The sequence below is a fragment of the Lissotriton vulgaris genome, chromosome 4_1, assembly GCF_964263255.1.
Source record: "Lissotriton vulgaris chromosome 4_1, aLisVul1.2, whole genome shotgun sequence".
Lineage (NCBI taxonomy): Eukaryota > Metazoa > Chordata > Amphibia > Caudata > Salamandridae > Lissotriton > Lissotriton vulgaris.
This window is the reverse complement of record NC_141691.1, coordinates 231793687-231813854: the sequence shown is the minus strand read 5'-3', so window position 1 is coordinate 231813854 and position 20168 is coordinate 231793687. Positions and strand designations below refer to the sequence as shown.

Here is a 20168-nt window from a genome sequence, read left to right as displayed (position 1 = left end):
TTGTTAACAATCTTCCAAAAGGTAGTCATATCTTTCCTTTCGGCAGCTTCCCTCAAATCCTCCCAGGTTTGTGATTGGAGTACACTCTTCCTGCGCTTGACTGCCTGTTTATAAGTTATCCTGCATTGCATAACCCTGCTTTTGTCCCTTGGATTAGTTCTTAGAGCAGTTCTTAGATCCCTTTGTGCAAGGGAACACCCTCTATCGAACCATCTGGGGGTCATTGTTGGGCTTACCCTGCCCTGTCGTCTGCAAACGTCCATGTATCAGGCAACCTATTTCCTCGAATGCCTCCACTAAAGGTGGTCCTTCCACCAATAAATCTAAACATTCCTCTAAAAACTGTTTTCCTTCTTTTACAAGAAACCTATAAAAACTTTCACCATTGATCCTGGACCATTTTAAACGCCTACCCTGATCCGTTACCTTCTCTACATTTGTCCGCTCCCACCTCTTTGTGACCTTACTGGTATTTGACTCTATTACCAACAATATTAGGGGGTTATGATCACAGAAACCACTCAACTCTATTGAGGCTCCTATTAGCCACTTTTTGAGCAATTGGGACACCAATATAAAATCAATAAAGGAACTACAACCCCTTCCTTTAAATGTGGGGTTAACCGATTTGTTAGGCTCCACGGCCATTAGATCCATTGTTTGTTCAAGGGTATCATCTTTCAATACCCTACCCTCCAGCGTGTGCTCAAAATGCGGCCCCTCCTCCGGGATACAAGAGGTCCAAACTTCTCTAATGGCAAACAGGTTTGGACACAGATGACAGTTAAAGTCCCCAGCTATTAAAAGCGTAGGTGCCGGGGGCATGGCCAAGATGGCGACGGAGTAAGACGTGCCTGCGAGCTCCTCCGGCAACCCGAGCCCTTCATAGCCTTGTGTTGCTGTACTGGGGCGATCTCAGCTCCGGAATCGACTCTCTTGGGGTTACTAAGGTGCCCTGAATGCGTTTGAGCCTTTTCCCGACGAGCTACGACCTAGAACGGCGGACGTGAGCTGGTGCGGCCTACATTACATCGCCTGGAGTGCATTGACTCATAGCCCGGGGGACCCTGGGTCACAGCGAGTTGCGGTGTGGTGCGATCGCACTGCGGGACCCCCTGATTGGGGCCATCACGAACGTAATCTGCGCCCCTGTGGTTCATCTGGCTAACGTCGCTTGGACGGAGGTGGCGAGGAGGCGCCGACCTGTCTGGCGGCTGCAGGACAGCGCAGAGGACCGAGAGGAGAAGAGATGCTGATCTGTCCCTACCCCTTATAACCCGGGGGCAACCAACGGACATTAAGAGTACACGGCGATTGCTATCTTCTGATTGCCCCGGCCTCCCAGTGACGGCAGAGCGGAGATCTCGGAGAGGGCGAGGGAGCGCGGCCTGATATCCCGGGACGCTCCTGGTGACCGCGAAGTGCGCGGGGGCTGGCCGAGGCTCCTCATCATGACGACGAGGAACCGCATGAATAGGACTGGGAAGGACGGCCCTGGAAAGGGTCCATCCGGATCGCCCCCGGCTCTAGCAAGTCCCCTGTAAAGGACGACGGGGATGGCCCAGTCACGAAGGCCTTCCTGATTGAACTTTTTGCGTCCATCAAGGACGACATCACGGAGCTGAAGTCACAGCTGGCCTCCGATTTGCGCGAGGTCCGCCGGGATGTGGATGGCATCGGAGAACGGGTGGCGACCCTGGAGGACAACGATCTCGGCCTCACTGGCGACGTCCATCAGTTACAGCAGGACATGCTCCGGCTCCGAGAGCAAAATTTAGACCTTCAGACCCACTGCTAAGATTTGGAAAACCGGTCCCGCCATAATAACATTCGAATCCGAGCAGTACCCTGGGAGGGGGAAGGTGAGAATTTGCGGGACTATGTGGAGGCCCTGTTCCTGCATATTCTGGCGGAGGAGGACCTCTCGGATATCCGCATGGACAGAGTGCATCGGGTTGGGCTGCCGCATGGCGCGCGCGCACCACCGCCGGACATTCTAGTCTGGGTCCACGATTTCCAATTGAAAGAGAGGATCCTACGAAAAGCCAGGGATACCAACAACCTACAGTTTCGAGGACACAGCCCCCAGCTCTTTCAGGACCTGGGGGCTTCCACATTGCAGAAGCGGCGGGACTTCCGCCCGATCACGGCTTTCCTGCGGGAGCACGGGGTGTCCTACTCCTGGGGTCACCCCTTTCGGCTCATCTTTAGGTGGCAGAACAGGCTGGTGCAAGTGAGAACTTTGGCAGCCGCCAGGGACCTTCTGGGTATGGAGGAGGAGGCTGCGTCGGCTGGCGCCAGCGCCTCCCCGGGAAGACGTCGCCGTTCCCACTCCCCGGCTTGGCAGAGAGTGGGCCGGCATGGTATGGCGGAGGCCACGACTCCCTCGGCGAGCCAAAGTGAGAGGGGTGAGGTTCTGGCTTCAGTGGCCCTGGTGACTGATTCGAGCCGGATGGACAGCTCTTCGGCAGCCTAGGCTCCCCAAACAGCGGCCCATGAGGCCGGAGGGGCTCTACCACCTCAGGTACATTGAGGGACTGTGCTCCATTGGAGGGTTACCCCGACCCTGAACTCGAGGGGGGCATTATCCGGGTCTTCTACCCCCGACCCTTATGGTCATGTCCGGCTTTCATTGTTCTCTTTCTGGTTCTGAAACTGTTTTTTCTGTATGTTGTTTTGAGGCTCCTTTGGACTGGGGGAGGGTTGTTTTGGAATGGGCTCAATGGTGGTAGCAGTGGACCTGGTATGATTGCGAGTGTGGTCGGTTTGTTTATGGCACTACGGGGGGCACTATGTGGAGCGGGTGGGGGATGGTAAAGTCTAAATAATGCCTGTTACGATAGGTTCCTGGAATGTTAAAGGCCTTAATTCCCCTCAAAAGCGTCAGATGGTGTGGAAATACATTATAGATCATCATTTGGATGTGGTGGGACTGCAGGAAACTCATTTGGCCCGTAGGGACAAAACTAGACTTAAGAATAGGCAATACCCACTGATTTAGAAATCCTCTGCCACTACTAAGCACCGGGGGGTGGCACTCTTGTTCCGTTCTACACTTCAGTTTCAACCCTTGGGGTTACGAAGCGATAAGGAGGGTAGATGGCTGATGGTGAAGGGGATGCTCCTTGGCAAGCTTTGCACGTGGGTGGTTCTCTATGCGCCGAACACGGGCCAAAATGGGTTCCTTGAGGCTTTCATGAGGGAGGTGGGGGACTTTGGGGAGGGAGCTTTGATAGTAATGGGGGATTTCAATTTGGTTTGGGACAAGGGCCTTAATTGCTCGCACCAACAGAGGACAGAGGCAGGCCTCTTCTCCCCTGAGTTGCGTGACGCTATGGACAGTCTGGGTCTTTTCGATAGCTGGCGCGTCCTCCACCCCCACGCTAGGGACTACACGTTCTTTTCTCATGTTCACCACACGTACTCGCGACTCGATCACATCTTTCTAAATCAGTCGTTACAGAGGGACTTGCGGGAAGGTAGGATATTTCCACTCCCTGTGTCCGATCACAGTCTGTTGGCAGTATGCTTGACTTGGGCCCCGGAGACGTCCCCACACCGCAAATGGTATTTCCCTATCTCCCTTACACGTGACCAGGAGTCATGCAAGAAACTCAGGGCGGCCATTGGCGAATTCTTTGAGTTTAACAAAGCTGGGGACACCTCGGTTTTCACCCAATGGGACGCCTTTAAGGCGACGACACGGGGCACGTGCATCGCGTTGAACTCCGCCCTGAACAAACTTAGGCGCGAGGAAAGGGAGGCGCTGGAGGCGGAGCTGGCGACACTTGAAACTGCGCATAAGCAGAATCCTTCTCGAAGGACGCTTCGTCCACTTGCTGCAGTGCGGGGTAAACTCAGGGCCCACTATAACAACCGGGCGGAGTATACCCTCCTGTGCTTACGGCGCCTTTCTTACGCTCAAGGCAACAAAGTGGGGAAACATCTGGCTCGACAGCTCCGCGATAAGCGTGAGAGGGAATATGTAGGTGACATCCGGGCGCCCTCCGGCGCCGTGGAGCATAAGGCGCGGCCAAGGCGGAGCTCTTCGGCAAATTTTATGCGGCCCTGTACTCGGCGGATAATCTAGAGCCGGAAGAGCAGCGGGACTACCTAGGGGCTGCCGCAGGTTTTCAAGGAGTGGAATGACCTTCTGGAAGCCCCCTTCACCAGGGAGGAGGTGTTGACTGCACTCAAGTCCCTTAAACCGCTTAAGGCGCCAGGCCCAGACGGCTTCACAGCGCCCTTCTATCAGACCTTTGCCTCTGAACAGGGGGACTTTCTGGTGACACTTTTCAATGGCATGAGGGAGGCGGGCCAGACTACGGGCACTATGGCAGAAGCGACTATACAGTACCTTGGGGTCCGGCTGACCTCATCTGTTACCACCTTGTATACGGCCAACTTTCCACCTCTGCTGGCCCAGATACAGACCGAGCTTAATCGATGGAAGCCCATGTTCATTTCTTGGCTGGGCCGCGTCCATGCAGTTAAAATGACGCTGCTCCCCAAGCTTCTGTACCTGTTTCAAGCACTTCCTATCGCCTTGGAGGGGGGGCTTTTTCAGGCGTGTTAAATCCATGATCCTGCACTATATCTGGCAAGGGGGCCGCGCTAGACTTTCCTTTCTCACGCTGCGTCGGCCCCTGAAGAAGGGTGGGGTCGGCCTCCCAGATATGCACCTCTATTATAAGGCGGCGCAACTCCGAGTGCTGGTCGAGTGGACCCAGATGGAATCGGAGAAGCACTGGTTGCATATGGACAGGAGTGTGGCGGTTAGATCGATATGGGACCTGGTCTGGAAGGCGAAGGGGGATCACCCTCGTAACGCCTATATTAGCACTCCTACGAGTACCACCCTGAGGGTCTGGGACTCGGTTTCCAGCGATGAGAGATGGACCTCCTTCCCGACCCCCTTCACCCCTATCCATTTTAACCCGGCCTTTCCAACGGCTCTCGTGGAGGGCCCCTTTGACGGGTGGAGAGCGGGGGGTTGCCACGCGCTCACACACTTCTTTCATGGTTATGAGCCGCTCACCTTCCATAATTGCATGCGTGACTGCGCGGTGCTACCGTCCGAACGTTACCGGCATGCCCAAATGCTGCACTGGGCGTTGTCACCGGAGGTGCGGGATGCAGCGACAAGGCCTCCCACAGATTTCGAACCCTTTATCACCCACGCAACATCCATGAAGGGGGTGATCTCATTCCTCTATGGTCTTTTATTGGCCACTGCTATCTCGCCTCGCCCTAGATATATGAGTTTGTGGGAAGAGCACTTGGGGCGAGATATCTCTGACGAGGAGTGGACTCACCTCTGGCGTGATTTACACAGAGTTAACCATTCCATTGACTTCAGGGAGGCCCATATGAAAACAATGCTGGATTGGTATCTTTACCCGGCCCGGTTGAAAAAGATTTTTCCCTCTGCGTCGGATAGATGTTGGCGAGGATGTGGTCTCTTGGGGGATTTTCGCCATATTTGGTGGGACTGCCCTGTCATTCGTCCCTACCGGGAGGAGATATTGTCCCGGATCAAGGAGGTGCTGGGTTACCCGATTTCTGACTCGATAGACTTTGTGCTCCTTGGTCTCCGTGACACGCTCCTGGAGCATCAGACTAAGGCGGATAAACAAATCCTTTGGCTCTGCATAGGTGCGGCCAAGTTGACCTTGGCTGCGGCTTGGAAAAAGAAGGAGGCCCCTGCACTTTCCCTCTGGTGTGCTAGGCTGTGGAAGTTGCTGAGTATGGAACGTATGGCGGATGTTTTCAGAGACGATTTCAAAAACTTCATCTTTAGGTGGCGCCCGCTAGTCCGCTTCCTTTCTCGAGGCTTACCATCGGCGGTCTGTCCACCCACTTTACGTGCACTCCATTTGTTTCAAGTGTGAGAGAATGTTTGGATGTGTGCCTGTTGCTTGGCTGCCACCACTGGGGGGAGGGGGGTTGGAGGGTTGAGGGAGTTTGGGGGGGGGAGTTTTGTTCTGTCTGTCTCTAGGAGGGGTGGGTCTTTATGTTACACCTCGCTGCATTGTTCTTCTTATGGCCGAGACGTGAGGAGGCGCAAATTGAACTGGTCGAATAAGCCCCTGGCTTGGATGGCTTTTGCCCGGTGCCACTGTGAACCGAAGCCTTTCTAAGGACTCCCCGTCGGGGACAACGTTGTTGGCTGGCGGACTTTGAGAATCATCCTGGCTAGGGTGGCCGCGTTGTACAATCTTCAGGAATATTACCGCTCCTAGGCCATGCAGAGTGAGCTCCTGCGAGGGCGCTTGTTGCATTTACTGTGTTTCTATCTTTTCTTACCTCTTTTTCTCTTCCTTCTTGTACTTTCAATAAAAATATCTTTAACGAAAAGCGTAGGTGCCGTTGTTCCCTGCTACGGCCCCATCAGCGAACTGAGTCTTTCATCTAACTCTCCCACTCTGGAACCTCCTGCATTATACAAATTATTCGAAAAGATATTGAGGCCCCTAATATTAAACCGGAGGCCTATCGTATGGTCTGATTCCATTTTAAATCAGTCCATACCCCTTCCAAACACATTTCTACAAATACTAGTAGTCCTCCCTTTGCTCTTCCGGTCACTGACTTACTAGCAGGGACCCCAAACGATTTATACCCAGCTAGGTGGAAATTGGTGCAGTCTACCTCCCAAATTTCCTGCACACAAATTATTTTAAATGTGTCGATAATTTGCAACCATTCCCGATTTTGAAACTTGGCTGACAGTCCTGCTATATTCCAGGAGACTAGCTCAAAAGAGCTCTCTGGGAGATTTGGAGAGGGGCAAATGCCTATAATAGGCCTATCACTACTTCGACAAACCTCTGTCCTAGGTGGCCTTATTTTACGAGAGGGGGATGGATCTCATTCGAGGCAGCCCATCTTGATTGGCCCTCAGACTGGAAACCCCGAGCCGCCGGCCCTGGTGATAACTGAAGACCCAGCTCCGTCACCCTGGTCATGGATAAGTCTTAAATTTGGGAGTTTCCCGGACGGTCGGACTACAGCGGTTCTGATTGACGGCTACACAAGGTACAAGATTCGTGGAAGTACTACCCTCCACTGTGTTTAACCAACTACTACTGATGCTGGAAAAGACTTTTGCACTATTTGGACTGCCACACATAGTCAAGAGAGATAATGGGCCCCCATTCCAAGGCAGCGAGTTCAAGGAATTCCTAACACGGCTAGGAATAAAACATCACTGCATCACTCCACAGTGGCCCCAGGCCAACGGGGTGGCTGAAGGATTCATGCGGACCCTTAACAAAGTCCTACGCATAGCAGTAGCCGAACAGTCAGTCCCAGATATCGCCCTACAGAGGTTTCTCCAAGAGTACCGGAGCACTCGTCATTGCACAACTCAGAGGTCACCGTGGTCGCTGATGCTATCCGGGCACCGACGGGACACCATGCACGTTAAGTTTTCAGGTCTTGACAATCAGTATTCAGCCCGGAGTATAACTGCCAGAACAACCGTTAAATAGTAAGTGGAATGTGGTAGGGGAACCAATGGGAACAGGGGGAGAGTAATACATCAAAATACCAGCTCTGGTGCAGGTGAGTAGCGTGCCAGTTATTGTCACACGACATCAAAGTGGCATGGCGCATGCAAACAACAGTCATTACAACATCAACATCCTGTAATTCCAGGCAAATCACTTAATCTCATCGTGCCAACCAATAATGTATGTGGAGTTATGGCAGCTTTTGGTCCCGTTGCCATTAACCAGTAACTTTTTTTTAACTGTGCAATTACTTAAAATCTTTACAGTATTAAACACGCCCTGTAGCATTCCAGTAAATAATGAATCAACGTTGAGTTGATGAAAGGAGATTTATTCCAGATGAAAGAGCACGTCTGAATGGATCAGTTGCAAGCAGGAAACTGACCATCAGTAAGATACACTACATTCAGGGCTTTAAGTGGGCCGGGTCTCAAGGGGTCTGAGCACCGGCAGTTTTTTTCTGGGGGCCTCGAAACGGGTCTCTATCGGGCTCTGTTTTGAGCCCTGACAAGGGCAGCCCGTTTTTTTTCCCGGACTGCAATGACCGCTGTTTGCTGTCACTGCAGTCCGGAAAAAAGTGCCAGGGCGCAAAACAAAGCCTGATAGAGACCCGTTTCAGACAGCAGGCACATAGGTGTGCGCTGCTCACACTGCTCACTTCTCAGTAGTAGAGAAGTTACAGCATGACGTCATGCCAGGGGAGAGTTGTGGGGGAAGGGAAATCCTTTAAGAGTCATTTTCTTTCTGGATTTCCCTTCTCTTTCTGAAACTCGGGAACAGCAACATTGTGGTAGGGTCACCAAGGATTTAATTGGAAGCTTTGTCAATATTATATACAAGTTATAATTGCAGCTTATTTATCTTCTGAAAGTAATAACCATTGACAAAGCCAATATTACTTACTTATTGTAGGTATGATGTATCAAATATCTGGATGCAATGACGGAAATAGCCAATTACAAGTTTGGCACACTATGCTAAGCACACATTTTTTGCGTAAGTGATTTAAAGCCACGCCCCCAATACACTGGCCACGCCCCTTTGAGAGACCCCCTAGTTTTTTCATCCCACTTAAAGCCCTGACTACATTCCATAACAACGTGTAACAGAACATAGAACGAACGCATTCAAAAGGATGCATGCCTCTTGAAGGAATACACTTAAAGGAAATATACAAAATACCTAATAGAAAAAACATCCTAAATAATAACTAGCATAATACACGCCCCCCTCCCAACTACCCTTCCCCCAGGAAAAAAAACGGTGTTCAGCTTTAAAATAGCACCGTGGCTACACGGGATCTATAATGTATGCGTCCTGAAACAGGTGTTCTTGTAAAGCGTTCAAACACCTTCAGGTCGAGTTAACTCTATATGAAAACTGAAAACAAAAACGTACGAAGAACCTCGGCAGACATCACTGTCAAGTGCAATTACAGATCGCTCCTCCTAAGAACGCGGAAGAGCACCGCAGTACTTCCGTCTCCATCGGGCGACGCCGCGATGTCGTATGGAACCTCTCATTGGCTTGCTGTCATGTGACGTGTAGGGTTGCTATGGACGCTAAAGGAAATTCCTCTAATGGGACCCAGACTCTACACTTCCGGTTCCACTTTCATTGGTTGTGTAATGTTTGTACAATCCGCCTCGCCAAGCTGAAACCCGGCACGAAAGGACAGATAAATTCGCTGAATTTCATGGCTCCGCTTCAGTCTTCGCCTCGGCAAAACTGGCCTTTCCCTCCTCGGCTCCCACGGAACTGACTTGCATACTTGTGATTCAAATCCCCTTTAAGGTAAAACACGAACGCGCGTGCTAGATGACATGATGCAGTGCTGTAAGGGTCGTTTCAAAGACACTGGAGTGGGAGGACAGATTACAACTGCAATTTTGGAACAATACATTTTTATTTCTTAAAGTGCTCTTTTGCCATGTCCTACTGAACTATCTTACCCAAGATGCGTCGATGCTGTGGTTGATGAAGTGCGATATCCCAGGGGATGCTACGGTACAAGAACTCCCAATGAAGAATCCGTATTCAACTCTGACTCACAGATCAGACCATCATGTGATAAGCAATTCGTGTTTGGGGGAGAAACCAGTGAAGGCTTTGACAAAACACGTTCCAGTTATCAAGAAGACAAGATGAGCCGACAATGTGGGCCAAATTCAGCCGATTGCAACTTTGCCTTTTAATTCTTGCAGTTCTAACTATCCTCATGTTACTCCACTTAAATCGTCTGTTGGATGGCGTGGATGGCAGGATAGGGACTAAGTCTAACTGGATGGCGGAAACTGTTAAACAACAGTTAGTAACGCAGCTGGTGAGTTCTACGATAAAGCCATACTGTGGCTTTAATAAGAATCAACATATTTCCCTGCAAGCACAAGCCGAAGAAGAAGCCTTAATAGCTGAAACTGCTTGGCCGCAACCATCATCAAGAAAAACAAAATTTTTGAAAAGCACTGACCCTATTCATAGTCGTTTTGTTATTTTGAAATCCCAAGGTGACTTTAAAGTGGGAGATCAGCTAGAGGTGTTGCTTCGCGTGTATGATTTTGAAGGGAAACCAAAGCCATATGGTGGAGACTATATACAAGCAAGAATCTACTCTCCGCCAGTAAAAGCTGGTGCAATTGGAAACGTGCTGGATCACGGAAATGGGTTTTACACAATCTATTTTACATTGCCTTGGCCTGGGGAGGCCAGAGTGTCAGTGTCTCTTGTTCATCCTAGTGAAGGGATCCAGATTCTTCAATGGCTGCGTGAGAAGCGACCAGACAGGGTCTACTTTAAAAGTTTATATAAGTCCGGTGACACAATGGAAACAACTCGGTGCAATGTGTGTCTACCTGGAGAGCTGCCAGTTTGTAATTACACCGATCTATATACTGGTGAGCCGTGGTTCTGTTACAGACCGAAGAAGCTGTCTTGTTCTAACAGAGTTAACCATGCGAAAGGAGGGTATCTAAAGGGACTTTTGACAGAAGAGGAAAGTCTGTTGTTCCAAAAAGCTATTAACCTTAAAGTACCGATATTGCCAAGCGGCCCAGATGCGGTGACTGTCAGGCCGTGGAAATCGCTAGCAGTAAGCAGCCATAGTTCATCAGCTTTTCTTTCTGGGTATTATTATGAAGATCTGTGGAAGCCAAGGACGCATGAGATCCGACAGTTTAACGACTCGTCCGACGTTATACAGTGTTTACAAGGCAAATTTGTTTACCTCTTTGGAGATTCCACAGTAAGGCAGTGGTATGAGTATTTGACCGAATTTGTGCCAGAACTTAAAGAACTTAATCTGAGAAGCCCCAAAAACGTAGGCCCTTTCTTATCAGTGGATGTAGAGCACAACATACTGTTGCAGTACCGTTGTCATGGACCACCCATTCGTTTCTCTACTGTTAAAAGCAACGAGCTTCGTTACATTGCAAATGAGCTGGATGGCATTGTAGGTGGAGGAGACACTGTGATAGCTATAGCAATCTGGTCTCATTTTAGCACATTCCCTGTGGAAGTCTACATCCGGAGACTTAGAAATATCCGCGAGGCTATCCTTCGTATGCTGGAACGAAGCCCAAATACTGTCATTGTAATTCGAACAGCTAATGTACAGGAACTTGGATTGGAAATAAGCCTCTTCAATAGTGACTGGTTCTCATCGCAGCTTGATGGAGTAATGAGGAAAATGTTCAAAGAAGTTGGTGTCCACTTTGTGGATGCTTGGGCGATGTCACTAGCCCATTATCTCCCACACTCGTTGCACCCAGAGCCCATCATTGTTAAGAATCAGATTGATATGTTTTTGTCATATGTCTGTACTTATGATTAGTTTGCGTCCAGATGTGCAGTTAAATCCAATGGTTAGTACAGGTTATTCATCATTAGCAGTGGTACCAACTTGTCAGTAAGACATGTACCCAGTAGTCATGTTGTCATGAATACTCAGAGAACACGCTTATTGGATTACTCAAAGCATGAATCAAATTGTATTAATTGCACAGCTTTACTGTAACATGATTATCATGTCTAATCTCCCAAAACAACGTAAAAGTAAGAAAAATAATGTTTTCAGAATTAGGGATGAGACTTGCTGCTCTTTTTCTTATCTCAAAGCTCACTCCTAAACTACTCTGCAATAACTATTTAAGCTTAGAGAAAGAAGCCCAGTCCTGAATCAAGGATTCAAAACATTTAACCGTGATATTCATGAAACAAAATAATCAAGAAAATGAGCTCTACTATTCCCAAAGCAAGGAATCTCAGACTATTATTTAGACTTAAGAATGAGGAATATGTAGTCACATTAGTCCTCAGGTAGCAATTGCAGTCTCGTTGACCCACAGAAGTGCATTTTATTTACTATGCATTAGTTGGTGATATATGCAACTTGTCCATATGGGCAGAAGAACTAAATATAGATAACCGCTGTTGTACCTAACAATAATAAGGACATCCTATTCCACTCCTTCCAACTAAAGCAGTTCCATTATTCTCTGCACCTGAAGCACAGCACATCTTTGATGGGGAATTGTTAATTTCAAGTCACTCTTATGAGGAATAAAAGTGAGCTCTGTATGATGTATCCCTTTTCAAGCTTGTGTTCTGCTTGCCTGCATCTAAATCGAGACTGTGTCCTCAGAGTATGCTTTTGTGCCATGTATACTGCATCTCATTGCTGCTCCTAGAGACTAAAAGCTCTCTCTAATTTACCCATCTTGCGTAGGATTGCAGATTGGAAATCACTGTTCGCTGGCCATTCTGGGATATGCATTCTTTGCCACTGTAGTCACTTACAGAGAAACAGTCAGTAAGAGGGATTCCGAGCCTCAAGTTGACATAGAACTATGATCTTTTTGATCTTTTCCATTAGTGCTTTCTTGATCAGAAGGCAGTCAGATCTCAAAGCAGAGATAATGTGTAGTATCCATCCTTCCCATACCACTGTGAATGAATCTCAACCCCTATTTCTGCCTCTTTATGTGGTATTGGGGCTTAGATAGCTGCAGTATTAACCTGCAACCACAGCGATGTCAACCAATTTACCTTCTCCTGCTCACTGGAATGATCATGGTCCTTCAGTGCTGCATACCATCATTGCTATTTGTCACTCCCTTACATCTATGTGAGACATTTAATGTCGGAGTTAATTTTCTGGGGTGGAGAGCTTAGAGCTAGAACTGCTAAAAATACTTTTTGCTCTTAGTATCTGGTGCTGTGGTACTCCATAAAGTTGTTTGTTGCCTAACTTCTTTTTGAGGTTCAGAAAATAAACCTGTATTTTGAATAAGATCTTGGTTCTAGAGGAGTGTTGCTTGTTCAGCACTGTTTTGTTTATGTGAAGAGGCATTAATCGTGGTTTATGTGCTTGCAAGAGGTATTGTACCCAGTCGCAGTTACACCATGTCTTTTTGCTTACTGCAATTTGGCTGAACCTTCACATTATACACACTCCACTTTATCTTCCATACATCAGCAAAGGAAAGACAGTTCCGTTTCCTCTGGAGTTGGGGGGAGCACTTTTACCATATGCTTCTAGCCAAACTTAACTCATGTTAATTACCCATGAATGCATCACTCCTCACCATAGAAGATGGTGAGGCGAAACTCCAGTTAAAACTCCAGCATATTCAGTTAACTTTGGCAAACTGCTACGACACTACACTCAACCCATTTTAGTCCAGTCGAATCCTTTAACTGGTCTTTTGATTGTCATAAGTTTCCCATGGACAGTTCTTATTTCTGCCTCTTCTTTGTCAATTTGGTTGTTTCCCATACCCCATGCTCAAGATGGGGCAAAACCCTTTCGGTATATTGTATCTTATATATTTCAAGAAATTAATTTAAATGAAACCAATGTGAGTTTAAGTATTGTTTGCCCTCATGAAAAGTAATCCTGGTTATTTTCTTCCAAATGTTTGGTACATTCATTGCTTTTATCATTGCTTCCTTTATTATTTTAATTATCACAGTCAAGGACAGTACAGGAAATAGAAAAATATTAGAAAGCCAGCGATGTTGTCCAGCAGGCACTTTCTAATTTTAGATAATAACCCTGTTTATATTGTTTGGGTGATACTTTATTCATAAGATTTGCCTATACATTTTTAGTAGAGACTAATGAAATAAAAAGGTGCCTGTTTTGCACTATGGGATTCTTCATGTGCCTTTGCCAAAAATGTATGGGCCTGATTCACAGAATGAACTTAAGACTCAATCCTAAACTTACTACTATTTTGGTATTCACAGAATGCACTTACTACTTTTGGCATTCACACAATGAACTTACTACTTTTGGTATTCACAGAAGTTAGGATTTTGTCTTAAGTTTGTCTTAAAACAGACTAAAGACAGACTTAAGACAAAATCCTAACTTCTGTGAATACCAAAAGTAGTAGATGCATTCTGCGAATGCCAAAAGTAGTAAGTGCATTCTGTGAATACCAAAATAGTAGTAAGTTTAGGATTGAGTCTTAAGTTCATTCTGTGAATCGGGCCCTCTAATTTTATCATGTGTTTTCCATATGTCTGTGTTTTTCTGGTCAGTCACACAGGAACAGCAGCAAACGCCACAGCACAACTACACCTACTATCAAGTTGGGCATTAAAGGAACAACTTTACTCTTTGACAATTTTCTACCAGAACATCATTTTAAAGCATGTTTACATAGACATAGTTATCTGGTTTCTAGATTTGATCATGATAAATTCAGCCAAGTAAGAGTGGGCCAATAACACACGCAATTGACAGAACTGAATTTTCTATGTCCAAGTGAAATCAGGAATGCTTGGAAGCCCATAGGAATGAATGTGAAGACATTCTGTATTACACATTCAGTATTACAGAATCAGTAATACCGGGAGGTATTTCAAGGGGGGCAGGGTGTCCAAAGGACACCCTGTTGCACCCCTGAAATGTGCATATTTGCACATGTGGCACACATGCATGCCCTAAGGGCATGGATTTGTGCCACATGGCACACTTCAAAAAGCAAAAAAGTGCTTTTTGAAAGGAAATCTCTATTTACCACCAACTTGGAGTTGGTGGTAAATAGCGATTCCTTAAGGCTGAGGTGCTACCTACATTGCATTTAAGGAATCGGTATTACCGATTCCTTAAATGCAAGGCCATAAGGAATCGGTATTAAGGAATCAGTATTTACAGATTCCTTAATACCGATTCCTGCCTATATCTCAAATGCCTAAATACCGGTCGGTAACAGTGAAAATTAACGAATTTCACCGTTACTGACCGGTTTTGGGTCACCTACATCTAGCCCAATGTGCCTTTATCAACTGAATACTAGAAGGAAGCCAACAATATCAAATTAATCACCGTTGAATTGGCTCCTGAAGAATGCAAATGGAAATCAATTTGGGGATGAGTATGAGAGCACAATTAGTGCCCTTCAGAGTTCGTAGTGAGACATGCTACATTTATTTTGAGCACATACCCGTGATCAGAATGGGAAAGATAGTGGGGATTCATTGATTGAGCCTAGAAGGGCTAGTTTTGCAGCACCATTTATCAACAGAGTTTGTCTCTAGCGTACTTACCAACCAAAATCTTTCTTCTTAGCAATGCTGTGTTTTGTAGCCCTCCTGTTTTTTATTAGTGTTCATTGCTAAATCTTAACTGAGCAGTTACTTAATACCATTAACCTGAACCTGTTATTCACAAGCTGCAATAGATAGAGCGTAAGTGGCGTTATGAGTGTGCATGTTAACAGAGGCAAATGCACACATGGTGCGTCTTGCTCTGTCTGTACTTGGGTAGCTTCTGTTGCAGGAGGAGCAAAGGCATCATATTTCCATTTCCTGTAGGTGCACATGCGGGTAGCTGGCCGGTGCATTGTTGTCACATGGTCAGGATACGCCTACCAAGGAACATCACCATTTACATGCTCATATTTCTTAAGTTGCCTTCTCTTTTACACACACTGACTTTTGAGATACATTTGCAGGCTTGTCAATGCAGTATAACATTATCTGAATCGGCATTGCTTACATTTCAACTTTGTAGACACATTATAATGACACATTGAGTATTCAGTACTAGAGATAAAGTTCACTGTGCCTTTATTGTTATTGGCCGGTAGGCGATGACACTATCTAACTAGAATAAACAATTTCAGCTTGACATAGATAGTGACATGTTTGCTGTTTATTATATAATATAATAGATTACATTTCAATATCAGGGACACACACGCACCTGATAGACCAATCAGAAATAGCGCCTAGACTACTATCAGACCACTCGGCCATTAGCCTAAAATTAAGCGGATACCACAACGAAGATCCCCCTAGAAGATGGCACTGTAATAAAGACAGATGGGTGAGGGGTTTATAAATATACTGATGATTACCAAGGTAAATCTGTTGAAAAAGTACCTGCTTTTGGTCTTGTCCTTTTTGATTTGCTGTAATAAAGAAACCATCTCTGACCCATAGAACAGGAAGGAAAATGAGGTGGCCATTGCTGATTACCTAAAACACAATGACACCCCGGAGACTGGCACTGACACTCTGTGGGAGGCCATGAAGGCGACAATCAGGGCCAAATTAATAGTATTCAAGGTGAAAATAAACAAAAAGACGAACATGAGAACAGACCAACTAGAAGCGGAGATAAAAAAAATAGAACTAGACCACTCGAAAAACCTGAGGAAAGGAGCTCTCCTAAACACTCTAACACAGCATAAATATGAGTACAATAAAATTCTAAGTGAGAGGGCGGGGCTTTGGTTCAACAAAGGCAAAGCATGCAGCCTGTGCGAAGCTAACAGAGCAGGGAAATTACTCGCAACAAACCTTAAGCCCAAACATAATCAGGGAGCAATCGCATCAATAACAGACACTAAGAACGTCACCCACACAAGACACAAAGACGTCCTCAATACTTTCCAAGAGTTCTACGCAGAGCTATACAACTAAGAGCAGACTTTTAACCAAGAGGAACGCACCAGGTACTTATAGGGCTTAGGCCTACCCATGCTAGACCCCTCGGAGTCTATAACACTGGGTCAGGAAATCACCGGCCCTGAAATAGAAAGAGCCATCAAATCTCTTAAAAAGTATAAGGCACATGGCCCAGATGGTTACTCGGCGAATTTCTATAAAGCTTTCTAAACTAACTAACCCCTACCATGAAAAGAGTGTTCAACTAAACAGTAAAGACAGGGTCAGTTCCCCACTCCATGACAGAGGCAAAAATTATAGTCATTCCTAAAGAAGGCAAGGACCAAGTACTCCCAAAAACTTACAGACCCATACCCCTCATCAATGTGGACCCTAAAATCTATGCCAAAATACTTGTGGTTAGACTAAACTCAATCCTCCCTAAATTAGTCAGTAACGCCCAAGTTGGCTTCATTCGTAACCGCATTTCAAGCGACAACACTCGCTTATTCTGCCACATTCTAGAGCAAACCTCCACAAAACGGAGCCAGCAGTGGCAATTGCCTTAGACATAAAGAAAGCCTTCGACAAAGTGTTGTGGGCCTTTTTGGAGGAGTGCATGTAAACTTCCAACGTGGGAGAGGCATACATAAAGATGGCAATGGCCCTCTATCAATCACCCTCAGCCTGCATCTAACGGATCACTGTCGAGACCCTTCAAACTGAAACAGAGAACCAGACAGGGCTACCCACTATCACCATCACTGTTCTTATCGGCCTAAGAATCCCTCATTCAAGGGATAAAACGAAACGAGGACATTAAAGGGGTAGGAATCAAGGACACAGTTTTAAAGCTAACCGCGTACACGGACGACATCCTAATCGTAACTGAACAACCGAAAACCTCAATTAAGGCCCTTATGAACACAATCACAAAGTACTCCAGCCTATCAGGTTACAAGCTAAACAACGATAAATCAGAATGCAAACCACTAAACATACACTGTACTAGGGTCTCGCTGGATGATTCCTGCTTGACTTGGCAAACAGGAAACAATAAATACTTAGGCATACTTTTTGTAACAGATTTATACAGCTCCTTACTACACAACGAAAAGGCCCTGCTAGGGAAAGTTAAAAAGTTACTAGAGGGATGGAGCCCTAAATTCATCACATGGTGGGGGCGAATAGAAACAATAAAAATGATGATCACGCCGATGATCAATTATCTGTCAAGTATGCTCCTACTTGCAGACGATTTCCATCGGAAAATCGACAACATAATCACCAAATTCCTATGGCAGGACAAGAAAGCTAGCATCAGCATTAGGAAACTGACACTCACTAAAGCACAGGGGGGGCTGAACCAGGCAGATTTCCAAACCTACCACCTCGCTTTCTTAATAAAACAGGGTACTCAGTGGGTGTCCCCATCGCCAGACTACTCCCCAGCTTGGAAACAGGTAGTAAAGGCCATACTAAACAACAAGCACCACCTCACACTGCTCACGACAAACACGTACCCAGACATGTCCAAGCAGATTTTTATAAACACCATGATAGCAATACAAAAGTTGGACAGGAAAATTGAGGTCACCATCCGGGGGACCAAATCAGAATCCTTATAGGCAAACAGCAAAATCAAATATATGGGGAAGAGCCTTAACTTTGAGTCATGGATACAGAAGGGCATTTGTTTCCTACACCAACTAGACAAGGGGCCAGGCCTCATCACGTTCACGGACCTGAAAACCAGCTACCAACCCGAAGCCCTAGACCTCTACAGATTTCTAAAAGTTAGGGCAGCCCTATGAAAGGTCAAATAGTCAGCTCCCAACCCTCCATCTTCTGATATGTTGCGAACATCAACAAACTAGAATACCAAGTATCACACATATATAAGCTATTGCGCCCAAATAACACTAAACTCAACGCTAAAATAAATGAATTCTGGGAGAAACAACTAAACACCTGATTAAGTGAGCAAGAGTGGGAAAAGATCTGGACCTCTGCCACACAAAATAAGATCACCCCAGTCCTAGCACAAACCAAACTCTGGCCTCTCCTCAAAGCATACTGGATCCCAGACCGCCTACACACACACTTGGCCTTAGGGAGGACTCTCTCTGCTGGAATTGCAACACACAGGAAGGGGACTTAGCACACCTAATCTTCCACTGCCCAACACTCTGGGATAAAGTGTATGACTTTATAGACCAGGTTTTCAATCACAAAACAAACAGGGACTTCGCCTCCCTTGTCACAGCGTTCATAGGGGCAGATCTCACATTGGAAAAGGAGGAGGAACTAATGAACCTTTTGCTGACAGCAGCGGTCAAAACAGTTCTAAACAACTGGAAAGACTCAAGCAAAGCTACCTTCCATAGCTGGCCAAACCGGATTACGTACCTAAGAGGAGCGGATGCTTGGCGATACAGTACTCCCCATGGAAGGCTTCTATTAAAGGGTTGTGGGAGGCCCTAGACAGGTCTCTTGCCCCGCATAAATCCCTATGAACTGTCAGAACCAAAGTCGCCGGAGTTCGCTGGTCCAACGCTTTGGATCAATAAAATCTGAAGCAGGGAAATGTCATGGTTTTGTTATGATCCCCAGCCTGTGTACAGTACTCCTTCCCACTGGGCTTTCTTATTCCTCTCTTCTTTCCCCTCTTTCCCTCTGGCTGTACTATCCGTTCCTTCTTTATTACTCTCCTAAAAGTTAACCATACCGTAACAAGAAATGAATATGACTGTTGTAAAACTCATGAAATCCTAATAAAAATAATTAAAAAAAATGTTTTTAAAAGAGAGAACCACACCAGTACAGTTCCTCTCCATCAAACTAAATACAAATCCTGGCATGATAAGATGTGTGATATGAAGGATCATCGGTGGACGGTTGGAGAGTGGGTGGTGTTAAAAAGACCTTTAGGAATCAAAATGTAGTGCCCAATATGGTGATTCTTGAAGATAAGGCTTGAAGCATTACCTAAATAGTCAAGTGCTCAGAAGTCCATGATCCTGGTTGAGAGTCTAATCACATGTTGACAGCCATGATGGTAATTTAACTTTTGGGAACTAATCACAGAAGTATCCGTACACCATTCAGATTATAAAGTGGCATAACCATTATATACTGTATATCTGTTATCCTATAATACCCATAATCTCTTTGTCATGGTCTTGGACCTTGTTCCTTAATACATTACCTTCCTATCCCCCACCCCTATTTTCGCTCTTTTCCCAGAAAGGAAGATGTCTTGAAATGTTCCACTTCTTCATTTTCACCCTTGTCCCTTTCTATCCCCGCATTCATTTCCTTTTGGAATATTTCTAGTTAAGTTCATCTAGAATGTTGAGAGAGGCTTAGTCAGAGAGAGCTCTGTGAGGCAATATAGGAGACATACTGATCATCTTTACTCAAATAAACATTTTACCTGCTTACTGGGTTGTGATTTCAGTTCAAGTAATATCAGTCCAAAATGCCAACAGCGTCAATTGCACTCACCAGAACACTTGGCCTTAGTGTTTACCTAATATGTACTGCTTTTCCATCTCACTATGACAGAGAGTATAAAAACACCAGTACTACTATCAGTACTGCAGTAATAAGATGTCCAAGATCATTGTATGATATATGTATGCATGACAACACGTCCTTATCTCCAAGAGCTGTACATGATATATACATGCGATAAGGATGTTTTAAAGTGTACATCGCTTAAAATGGAACACTAAACCAATCTAAAGGCACAAC

At 46.0% G+C, this 20168-nt stretch overlaps 1 protein-coding gene across 1 annotated transcript; it reads left to right on the top strand.

Annotated features, from left to right (window-relative positions):
* The first annotated feature begins 9130 nt into the window (after nt 1-9130).
* On the top strand, nt 9131-12803 carry NXPE3 (neurexophilin and PC-esterase domain family member 3). The gene has a single exon (XM_086918573.1). The coding sequence runs from the start codon at nt 9670-9672 to the stop codon at nt 11341-11343; it is 1674 nt and encodes a 557-aa protein (XP_086774699.1). The 5' UTR covers nt 9131-9669; the 3' UTR covers nt 11344-12803.
* The last annotated feature ends 7365 nt before the right edge of the window (nt 12804-20168 follow it).